Source organism: Egretta garzetta, unplaced genomic scaffold, assembly GCF_000687185.1.
Source record: "Egretta garzetta isolate BGI_Z169 unplaced genomic scaffold, ASM68718v1 scaffold230, whole genome shotgun sequence".
Taxonomy (NCBI): Eukaryota; Metazoa; Chordata; class Aves; order Pelecaniformes; family Ardeidae; genus Egretta; species Egretta garzetta.
The window spans coordinates 1,706,810-1,719,309 of record NW_009258281.1 but is presented as its reverse complement, the minus strand read 5'-3'; the positions used below and the strand labels follow the sequence as shown (position 1 = coordinate 1,719,309).

The 12,500-nt window shown below is 40.1% G+C and overlaps 1 protein-coding gene across 1 annotated transcript in view; it reads right to left on the bottom strand.

Moving 5' to 3' along the window:
- Nucleotides 1–12,500, bottom strand: part of ERBB4 (erb-b2 receptor tyrosine kinase 4) — a 412,269-nt gene that overhangs the window by 26,422 nt on the left and 373,347 nt on the right. Inside the window, exons 22-23 of the mRNA XM_035891859.1 lie at nucleotides 4,580–4,735; nucleotides 1,797–1,878 (exon numbers count right to left, since the gene is read on the bottom strand). Coding sequence (XP_035747752.1) covers nucleotides 1,797–1,878; nucleotides 4,580–4,735 — 238 coding nt within the window. The remainder of the gene's footprint in view (nucleotides 1–1,796; nucleotides 1,879–4,579; nucleotides 4,736–12,500) is intronic.

Here is a 12,500-nt window from a genome sequence, read left to right as displayed (position 1 = left end):
CAAGAAAATGGTGTAACAGCACTTTGTGTTAATCTTCAAAAACAACTTCCCTCATTTTTATTGGTGTAAGAAGCAGCATGATAGAACTGAGGCACATGAGAAAGGTCTAAGACAAATAAATGGTGGTAAAGTAAATGGATGCAATAACAAAAGAATGCATCACACTCTTTTATCATATCAAAAGGGAAATGAATGGCTGATGTACTCTATTATTTTAAGGGGAAAAAACGTAGATGTTCCCTAACTTAGAGCATCAATTTCCCACAAAGGTATAGCACTGAGTAACATCATGTCATTGTCTTTGTCTTGTAAGTCATTCACAGCCACTTGTATTATTTTTTTCCCTTAAATCACCTTAAGGATTTGAGTTATGATAGTGCTGTGCTTCAAAATCAAGATTCTTTTTGAATAGCCATAGGATTTGGTTTGGCATTAGAGCTGAAAATAAAGATCATATATAATAAGTAACAGAATTAATCTCCCAACAAAATCTTAAATATTGAAAATGCTGCTCTCACACCAGTTTCACTTTTATTTTTATTGCAAAGGTCATTTTAAACAAGCTTCCAGATCAATGACCATATTTTGCCAGCTGTTGTGCTAATGTGAAAGGTGATGGGCAAAATTACCATATGTATAAAACATGTATTTATTTCACCCTCATTCACCTCTTTGTTGATGTTTGTCAACTATAACTCAGCAATTGTTTTTGGTCTTGTCCTTTCTGACTATAGATATTTTGGTCTTCCTGCATTTAAAATAAATTTCATGAATCAAGGCACAATTTTTCCTAACTGATATGGGATATAGACAATTTGAGAAGAAGGAGCGGCTTTACATGATCGATTTAACTTTCATATGTTTTCCTCAGCTGAATAGAAGAGGGCAGCTAACCAGTCACAGCAAACAGTGTCTTTTGCTGCTACCCACAGGTAAAAGTGAGTAATGAATAGAATTGTACACCTTTTTGTTTCAAAATGATACGGCAACAGGAAATGTAAATAGAAGGCCATAGCTCTAGAAACTGCTGAGAAATTCCACTTACAAAGGTATACATTATTTTATTAGTAATAGCTATACTGGATAAACAGGCAGACAGCTCAGCATATGTGGCACAATAGCTCGTCTGGATAACAGAATTAACAACTGTAAATGAACATCTTATTTCTCAAATGTGAGTTTTCTTTTTGGTGTGTGGAGTGCACATGAGCTGACCTGTCTTAACCAATTACCAAGTTACCTGTGAAATTAAATGGTTGCTTGTTTTAGTTAGCTTGGAGAGCTCGTCCCTTTCTCTTCTTTCTCTTGCTGTATTTGCTCTGTATTATGACAAATTCCCTTTTATCTGGCTGTAGGTACAGAAAGTCCCATAAGCCTGAAAATGTTTTTTGACATCCATGGCTTTTAGAGTTAAGATTTTCAAAGGACTGCTGAAAATTATGACCTGCAGCTGTATTTTTATGAATCTGTGACTGAGCTGAAAGAGGCCTTTCTTCTGTCATAATAACCAGCCAAACTGCTACCAGCCCAAACCTTACGGCAGTCATCCCAGCAGGGACATCATGGTAATGTATTTTAGTGAGCAGGGAAGTAACGCAGGAGACAAGTAACAATTGCTGTTTAGAGTTACACATTAAAGAAAAAAAAACAACACCAAGAAATAGAAGAAAAAGGAAGAGCAAAAACCACTAGAATTAACATTTCTAGGAAAAAGGGATACCAATAACATAGTAACACAACTTGGTTTAATGCTTTACAAAAGACAAATTTTTAAACTAAATCACATGAAGATTTACCATAGCTCCAAACATCACTCTGATGGGTAAATTTCCTGTAGTGTATGCACTCCAGAGCCATCCACTTAATTGGAAATGTAGCCTTAGAAATATAATATTAAAACAATACATATAGATCCTGTATGTAGACATCAGCTTCCTCCCTGTTTCCTTTTTCAACTGCAAGCTTAAAAAAAAAGCAGCAGAAGAAATGGTTGTTACTGCCCTCTAGAATGGGGCTGTGCCTCATAAAACGTATGGAAGTGAGAAATATGAACCAGTTATCTGCAGAACTTCTCATACCACCCAAATTTTACTGATTCAGTTGTAGTGGAATGACTCACTTTTTCATCACACTTGTGTAAAGATGGGACCAAGACAAAAATTATATCCAATCCCCCTAAAGCTGAAGTGCAGCAGTGAAGGTGGAATACAGAAGCTCTTTTGCCTGAACAGTTTGCAAAACCAGACACTGCTATCTCGACTGCTCTCTAATGAGGCTAGCTAATAACGCAGTGTCCACAGTACTTCACAGTCCACATAATCATCATCAGAGTAAACAGGCAATGGGGAGAATTTACAGTGCTTAATTTCTAACTTCTAATATTCATTAGGAACTTAGCCTTCCCAGTTCTCTGTATCATTACTACAGTGAGAAAAGTTGCTCCTGAAAGCGAGTCAAAAATCCTAAGTTAGCCTTTGGCTCTGAGTCACCCTTGGGGGGAGCTCATCTCTTCTGACAGAAAAGGCTGTATAGGCAAACACAAACCTAGGTTTGGCATAAGGGTTTGCCCTCTTGAGTTAGTGTTAAAATGAGATTCACAGTGTTTCCTATTCCTGAGCTGGGCCTGTGAGGCACAGTCTTGCAGTACATTACTTTCTAATGGACAGACATCAAAACCAGATCTTCACTTGGCATGGACTTGTATGGGTTACCTCTAGTTTGGAACTATGGAAGATGTACTGGAATAAACCAGAGAGATACGTAACTGCACGCAAAATCTGAACAGATGGTGGGTGTAAAAGCAGAGGATGTGTCTTCATTCAAACCCTTACGAAAATACCTTCCATGAAGTTGACTAATGAACATAACCTATACAGTTATGGCAAAAATAGCAGTCTTTAATAAAGGTTGGTTTAGCACTTGCAAAGACAGTTCATCCTCCTCCACTAAACTCTGCAGAAGTGTTCATTCCCATTAAATACAACTGGGTAGCTCCAAACATGAACAACTGCTGCATTACTCATCATGGGATAACTCAGGTTGGAAGGGACCTCAGGAAGTCTCTAGTTCAACCTCAGGCTCAAAGCAGGTTCAGCTATGAGATCAGACCAAGCTAATCAGGGTTTTATCCAGTCTGAACTTGAAAATCTCCAAAGATGGAAACTGCACCACCTCCCCGGACAACCTGATCAACTGCTTGATTGTTCTTACAGTGAAAAAGTTTTTCCTTTTATCCAGCCTGAATCGGTCTTAACATGCTCTCAATGCAACTTTAAGCTGCGAATGTCTTCTACACTTCACAAGATGCTTCTCTAGAACTGGGAAATGGCACATCTGATGTGTAAATCCTGCTCCAGAACTCCCAGCAGTGTGATTGGCCTCAGAAGTCCAAGATACCATCTAACAGCTGCCAGAGAACAGCTGGTTTGCAAGGACCAGTTCATTTTCTGTCATTCACTGGCTGATGGAGGGAAGAGGCAGACAGGTTACTGAAGAGGGGATTAGAGAACTGAAGGAATCAGGGAATACTGCCAAAACTCCACCTTCCTTGCCAGGAGGTCTCTTTACTGGGGAAACGGGAAAGCACTGGTGACTCTTTTCAAGCTCTTCACCTCATTGACTGAAATGCTGATGTGATCCATGCAACAGCTGCCAAGGGCAGCAGCCACACAAATAAAGCAGCAGCCCATCCAGGAGAAAAGCACACACTGGCAACAGCTGTTTGTCCCAGACAAGGGCATGAGTGAGCACAGAAAAACACAGATAGCAAGTAGACAAAGCAAACTGAACATTCAGGAAAAGGAATGACAGGAGAGGTAGAATCCCTTGGGATTTTGTGGCAGGCTGAAATGTGGAATTTCAAGATGTTTAGGGAGCAGCTGGAAGCAGTATATACTTACAGCCTTTACATACAGCCTTCTGAATTTGATAATGCATTAATCTAAAGGCATTAGAAATGAGGTGAGGTACTACATGGATGTTGTTGTATGCTGACAACAATATGGGAAAACATCTGGCTTCAAAATAATCCTCAAGCTAGCTTTTTAGTGCCCTGGCATTCAGCATGGTATTGGAGACCTGGATGCAAGAAATAGCATATGCAGGCTAGAGATGACTCTTCCCTGAGCATATGTAAACTCTTATATGCTACAACTACAAACATGTTTTGTGGCCTTCCATTTTGTTTTCTGGAAAATTACCTGTCTGGGAAAATGGGACTGCAAGTTACGGAGGTCATACTGACCAGAGAAAGAGGCTTGGCAGAAATGCCCTAGAACATCCATCACTCATTGAACTGACTTCAGAAGTCTTCAAAACAAGACCCAAAATGGAGCATATGAACAAACCCCAGCTCTGAGTGTGAACGCTGTTCAGTCAATTATATTTCAGCACCTGGAGAAGCTCACTGAACAAAAAATGAACAGCTTTTGTGTATGCTGTCAGAACACAGTTTGCTAAGTCGCTGACAGACTTTCTCACATAGATAATAGTCCCGTAGGGATACACTGCCCTAAAGAGTAACTCCTAAAGGAAGTTTGTCACAGGGATATATTTACTTCCAAACATGTACAGCACCCACCTTCCCTCCATCAGCATTATACTCCTTCTCATCCCCTTCCAAAAGTCTGGCCAAGCCGAAGTCAGTGATCTTCACGTGGTTTGGTGATTTCACCAAGACATTACGTGCTGCCAAGTCCCGGTGGACAAGTCTCCTCTCTTCCAGGTACATCATCCCCTGAAGGATGAAGAACAATAAAATAATCTTAATGAGTCTTACATGATTTTTTTTAGAAATACTTTTCACTGGTGACCTGTAAAATTTCTGGTTCCCTTCTTAGTACTCACAATAAGAAACTGGCCTAGTGGGCAGAAGTTCAATACTGTCCCTGCTCTGAGCAGGAGGTGGGATTAGATGACCTTAGTTTCTTCCAATGTGAACGATTCTATAAGATTCTATGGTAACTGCCAAAGGGAAAAAAAAAAACCACCCCAACAAAAAACCACATAGATATCTCCTTTGCTCCAGCAAGTTTAAAATCTGGAAATGTGAGACAAAGAAAAGAAATATTATGGCCCTTAGTTTTCAGACAGGTAATCTGAAGATCATAAAAAATAATCAATTTAGCCAGAGCCCCACAGAAATTAGGCCAGACTGGGAAACAATCCCAGCTCTTCTACATTCCAGGCAAGTGTCTTCAATTCAAGATGAAACTTCTTATCCATCTCCAAATGCTTTTAGCTTAGACACTCACTACCCTCAGTGGAGTAGGAGGAAAAAAATTCTTCATTCCAAGTGCTGCAACCCAGTTGCCTTTTCACTCCCTTAAAATTTTGCATGTAGTATTATAATAAGACACGAGATCAATGGCCATTTCTTTTTTTAGCTTGTATATTCTGTTAGAAGTACTTTTGTTAACAAGCCCATCCAGCTGCCTTTAAATATAAGGTAACATATACTCAAGCTGCCTGGTCTTAGCCTTTTTCTTGCTCTGATGACAGACTAGCCACTTACCATCAGTATGGAAGTTTACGTGATGCTTTGTGACACTGAGATGAACACCAAAGCTTGGTCTTATTAATTATACGACACACAAAGGATAGTCAGGCAGGGCTACAAGCCTATAATTTCATTAAAAGGCATTTATGACATTAACCATCATTATAAGAACCTACAAATGAAATTACACACTTGATAATTACCCTTAAGGTATCTCTTAATATATTAGCTCTGTATAATATATATGGTAATTTTTAAAAAGTCATTGTTGAATACCGAAGAGATCGTATTATCCCATAATACAGACGATAATTCAGAGAGTCGCAGGTAGTGATTAAAATAACCAGATTACTCAGTGTCATGGGGCAGATTTTACTCCCTTTCACAGCATAGGAAACTCACACGTACCTATCCCCATACGTGCCAAGAGGACAATGTGTATGGGTAAGCCACCGCTCGTGGTCACTGGGCCAGAATGTAGCCCTTTCTTGACAGAAAGCGGATGTCTTTACAAAAAAAGCATCAAGTAGAGCTCTGAACTGCTGTGGCTTTTAGGTGAAAAATTTCAGTGCGAACACCGCTAAAAGGTTTGAAAATATATGGAAGAACATTTGGCATAAACACTATTTCATTTTTAATGCGGTAGGCTTTGCTGCAGTCAACACGAAGGTGGTTTGAAACGGGGGACAGGGGCTCTTTGGCATAAAGCACATGGAATTAATTTTTAAAAGCACTGCTAGTTGAAGCAAACACACCCTCCTGCCAATTGCAAATCAATACTTTTGGCTGTTGAACATCAGAACTCTAAGTCTTTGAAAGCATAATGGTTTTTTGACATCAAATTAAAACCTGTAGAAAAAGGACAAGTAAATCTCATAGGTCAAACAATTGTGAGTCACGCAACAAACAGACCATGAAACCAGAGGCACCATGACTTAGCACAAGAATTACCATCTGAAGAAATCCAACCAGAAAAAGACAACACAGTCAATAGCAATGACACTGTGTAACAGAGGAAAAACAACCACAAAAGTGGACCCGTAAAATTCAGACAGATTGGGAATTCATACAAATCCTGTTTCACATCTCTAACACTGAACAATAACCAGAAAGTGCTTCAAGGCAGGGTCAACATTGCTCAGACCAAGGACTCTGGGAAGTAGGTGGATTACAGCAACCTCACAGCCTCATGTCCCTCCCTTTCTCTTGGGGGTCTTGCAGCCAGTCTAATGAGAAGTCTGGAGGTAGGTGTCAACCAACCTGTCTGGATGTGCCTCAGAAAGCCGCTGAGGGAGCACCATGCCTGTGCTGTGTTAGGCTGAACAGTGCATACAGGCATGCAGGGCTCTGCATACTTTGCGGAGCAGCCTCTGGCCCACAATCACACGTCTAACTTTGCTGTTCTTACAAATAGTGAATCTAATCTTATGGGTGGCATCAGGGTGCCCTTAAATATACTGCATAGTCATTCCTCACACATTATAAATTATACTGGTTCTTTGCAGTTCCTGAAAGTGCTGCCCTTGAAGCCAGGATTGCAGTCACGTGCAAACAGACAGGCGCCCCTGTGCTTCCCCCAAACACTTCTGTCCTGCAGCTCACAAACTCTTCATCCAGCTTCCACAGGATTAAGAACCCCTCTTCAGTCCTGTGTCTTTCACTGCAAAACAGTTCCTCCTTGAAGAAAAGATCTCAAGGTGCTGCTTACACTTCCATTCTACTTAGTTTAGGAACTACCTAAAATTTTTAGAATGAACAGAAATACTTCTAAAATTTCATAGATTTTAGATAACTTCTAATATCCTTATTTGGTCAAAATTCCAAATGCCTCAGAATAAGGCAGGCAGAAAAGGAAGGTCTAAGCCTGAAAACTGATCTTTGTGGGCAGAATCTGATGAAGACACAAGAACCCAGAGAATCTGATGAGAGAATTCTGTTTGTCTTGGAATATATTAGGCCCAAATAAAACTGTCATTTTTAATAGATTAATTTGCACCTATTGGCACTGAAATTATATGAAGATATTGCAGATTTCTTTTGGCAGAAATGAAGAAATAGAATTTCTATCTTGTTAAAATCGAAACGGATGAGCGGTACCGAGGCTTTAGCCTCCTGTCTTTAGCTAATGAAGGCAAGAATGGATGGTAAGTTGTCCAGAAACATCCTTTATTGAAAGAGTTAAACAATCAAACCCTTAACCATGCCTCCTTGGTCTTATTTTACCTTCTCTACATATTTAATTTCCAAGTATTTTTTAAACATGTAGGCTAACACTTTAGGATGTTTTACTGTTTATTCTACTCATTCATTTTCATTTCTTTCAATCTTGTGCTATTATTTAATATTGTTTTAGTAAGAATATATTTTATTCAACCTAACCTCATATTCTTTTATGAACTAGAAAGATGTCTAATCACCAACCTTAATACTGCTCCTAACCAACACCACACCTGGTTTTCTTTTCTATCCAGAAAGAGGGTAGAAATAGCTGTCTGTGTATCGCTGTACTTACAGTTTACTTCACCTCTCTCAAACAAGCTTCTCAGGGCTTTTTCCTACCTGTGTTACCTGCAAAGCTAAAAACAGCCCATGTAGGGTTGACAGCTACAAAATCCTCTGCAGGTCATGGACCTGCAGAAATGTAAATCCTCTTAGGAATACCCAGTGTAAACATGTTCGATTTTCCTGATATCCTATCAGCAAGTTTTAAAGGTGGATGGTGGAAATATAAAAGAAAAGGTATATATATGTGTATGTTTTCTGTAAATGAGACTATACAAGCAGAATGAAAACAACCTAAAAATGGGAATCCTACAGTATTCACTGCACCAATACTATCTAAACATATACTATGCCAAGAAGCACCATTTGAAGGCATTTTCGAACCTGGCAGGAAAAGTGCTTTATATGCATATCTAATCTTTTTACATGACACAGAAGTATGATAACAAAAAAATACTCTGCATTACACAGCCAGTGCCATCACCACCCAGTAAGCCCATGATCAAATACCAAGAGGACATTTTATGAGAGTTAAAAGACAAAACTAAAAGTAACCCTAGACCCTGACAATGGAAAGAAAGGGAACTGTTTGTAAAAATGCCACTTAAAAGCCTGATCCAAAAGGCACTAGGCTGTGCCATTTTTGGTGTGACCTGTGAGGCTGGGGAAATGAAGCGCCCTTCAGGACTTGTCCAAATTAGAGCTATGCAGATCCCATATAATTATCGAAGCATAAAATGTACAGATAATAAAAACTCCCACAACAGGGTGGGACTTTTATGCTGAAATCACTGAGAGGAAAATGTTCAATATTAAGCCACCGAGGATCAGTTGTCCCATTATCTCCAAGCCCAGATTCATCTCACACAAACACAAGAATCAGCCATGACCTGCCCGTCACTAATACTTCCTCATCACAGTCATGGCAGAGGTTTCCTCACAGAGAATGTCATTAGAAATGCAATTACTGCTAGGATCCCTTAACATAAAATCACTCTCTGAATCAGCGCCTAATGCTGTTAAGAAGTCAAACAGCCACTGCAAACAGCTATAACACAGATAAGTTGAGGAAGTCCCTTTGGAACGTTAGGATGAGCGAGGAATAGCCTTTTATCTTTCACAATTGTGCCCCTTATCCTCACCCAGTACCAGAGTCACATACAGACAAACATGTGCTATATGGATCTTTACCTAGATGTACATAGCAGTGAAACCACCTGCAGCCTAGATCCCTTCTACCTGTGTGATTATGCAACTGTGAAAATGTAAATTCTCCTTTCAGAAGCAGGCACAAATGTTCTTGCCAGGGCTTCGAACAGTGTTAAAGCTCTTTAATCCTTGCCTACACAATTAATAACCTGACCTGCCCACGTGTTTATACATTTCACATGAAGCTTGCAACAGCACCAGGGAAACGAAGAGCAATGCTGAGGGGTAGAGGAATAGGTTTGTAATAAGCCAAGACAGCTTTGTTCAAAGAAGGGAGGTAGGCAGGAAGCTTAAGTCCAGTAAGAATTTCCTACGTGTCACTTTTCAGCCTTGATAATTTTCTACATAGTAATTAGGGGAGAAAAAAAAAATCATAATTTTTACTAGCTGGGGTGAAATTCTGCTCTCTACACATCAGTTTACTCTCAGGGGTGGCAGAAATAACAGAGAACAAAAAATATCTTGTGGAAAAGACTAAAAGTTAGTAATTAGGAGCTATAAAAGGAGAAAATCTTTCCCAATTTTATTATGGAGTGTTTGTGAAGTCTCCAGGACTGTGGATAGACAGATTTGGTATGGTCATTTCAGGTACGGTCAGGTATGCTCATGGTCTTTTCATGAGAAAAATGACAGACCTGGAAATGAGATAATATGTGCTAGCCACAAACCGAAGTGGGACAGCGGAAAGGAGACTTTGTGTCAAAAAATCTATGGGAGAAGACAAAGGGGTGGGACAGCTTCCTGACCTTTCCAAGTGCTGAACTGCAGCAGAAAGTATCAAACAAAGTTCATAAAATATTAGGACTTCCAGTGCTGCAGACAATTACAGAGGAGTATCATCAGAGGCGCGCTGGTGGTGGAAATAGAAGAATAAAGGGATTTTTTTAAAAAAGCAAAATGAAACTTTTCTGGAAAGTTATGGGTTTGTCCCCTGAGATCTCCCACCTTTAAGACGTGGTCACAATTTGCTGTTTTTTTACTTTATTACCAGTGTTACTTGCTGCTGCTGTCATTTGTCTCCCAGTTCCTGAGGGCAGTTTTTGAGCACAGCCTCCATTTGTACAGCTCAGAGTGTAAGAGTTGCACGCACAGACTGTTTCAGATGCTGTTATTTGATTTCCCTCAGTCTTTTCAGACTTTTCAGAGTCCCACCTCCCTGCTGAGGATGCTTCTGGATTTGTTTCAAAGGTGGCAGCTGCTGTTCAGGGAATGTCCAACTCTTTGAATTGCATGTGCCTTGTCTGAAAGCTCTTTCCATTAGGTGCCTGTACCTCATTTCCAGAAAAAAGGTATTCATTACTCAGGACAGAATTTAAGCAGATATGTATGTTCCATTAAATGCAAAGTCCCTTTGGGATGATTACCAGAGATGAACTGAAGTGTGTTGAATCACTAACTAAAGTATATACATATGTCATTGCAAGATGGAAGACATCATTCTGCAAGACCATTCAAATTAAAAAAATAAGATAAAGACCTTCACCTGCCCCAAGAATTTCAGCAGTACCAGCAGACAGCAGATGTACTATAAACACTTTTTTTCCTGTTGTGACTTTTCGCTGTTTTCTATAATAAACATAATTTTCTCCCTTAATAGAGGGATTGTTGATCTTAACCCATCCAGAAATTAAGAGCAGCCTGCCTTTCTTCGATAATAACTTCCATCCACCAAAGCCAGCATACATGGCAGATTCATCAAACATATATGTGAAGGAAGAAAATTTCAAGCCCGACTCAAATCTCATGGACATTAATCTCCAGCCTTGGAGACTGCCCTCTTTTCATCCTAATAACTGGAGGCTAGCTTAATAACAGGAATCACTACAGAAAGCTTGAAATTATCATCTTTTCCCCTGCTTACCCCATGGAAAAAGTGTAATTTTACCTGGGGCTAAATATGCTTTCAAGGAAAACGTGGTGCCCTTTGTTGTCAAGAGCAACCAGAATCATCTAAGTAGCTGTTACTCCAGAGATAGCTGTGGGAGGGAAAAACTGACACTGCTCCGAAATACACTGACTCAGCTGCAGAGGTGTGATTTGTTATGTAGGTCTGCTTGGGAGCTGGGGCTGGAGGTCATCCTCACAGCCAAGGGAGAGTGAAGGATGCTAACAATTTCAGTCCAAAGCTGCCAGACTGAGCTGGGGACTCACAGCTTGTGCTATGCACACCTCCACCAGGTTAACTGCCAAGGACTTCTGAAAATGTCTGGAGTTCATCCAGCTCCAGTAAAGCTCGCAAGGGAGGTCCATTCCTGCATCCTGGGCTGTGGTGTAATCCCAAATATTTAGGAGTTCAATTACTTCAGATTTATACAGGGCAACTTAGTAAATCTCTCTCTCTCTTTGGTAAAAGTAGACAAAAAGCTTATGTGATAGCAATATAATTCTTCCCATTTCCTGTTCCCTTGACTAAGCTTGCTTTCTCAACACTTCTCTACAGTCTACTTAAGCTTGAAGCAATGGGCTATTCTTGTGTAACAAGCCATATCTTGGTGTAACGGTGCTTTTATCTCAAGATGGTTATCTTTAAATGCAGCCTTAGGATACATGACTAGCTGGATTTTCCTACAGCCACTTTGGACTTGTCCACCTGACTAGGACCAGACAACTGAAACTTTGCTAGACCTGCACTCTGAGTTGGTGTGACACAAGCGGTGTGGATGCTGTGTGTTCATGCTAATAAACCCCTTTGCTGTTGGGACGTTGCTAAATGGCTTTGGACTAAACAGTTCAGAATACACAGAAGCAAGCCCAAGCCTATCTGTATTTGACTTAAGAGGCAGGATCCCAGTGCAGCTGGATTATTACCCCTGTGGAAAGTTAACCAGTGCAAATACAACTCCTGCACAGGTAACTCAAGCTAATTCTGCCATGAAAAGGGTAAGCGGCGATGTTTTGCACGCAGGTTAATTGTACATCTCCACTTGTGGATCACCCAGAATTACAAATTCTGTCTGCTTACACATGGGAGTGTGATTGCACACTGACTGACTCAGCTGAAGCACAAAATTGAGATGACCTGGCTTCATACCAACCACAAAAGCACACACACTACCTGGGGCAGTAAAAACATGCCAGTTACTCATCAAAAGAACAATTCTGGAAAAAAAAAAAGTCTATACGAGATCTTTGCTCTGCATCATGTGGCTGCTGCAGTGTATTTGTTCCAGTAATAGGAATCCTAAAGCCTGATTTACTGCATTGCTGAGCTATGGCCAAAGACACAAAATAAAAAAAGACGCTAAAGCATAACAGGTCAAAACAAAGTCAGGAAGCAAAAGTGAAGGGAAAG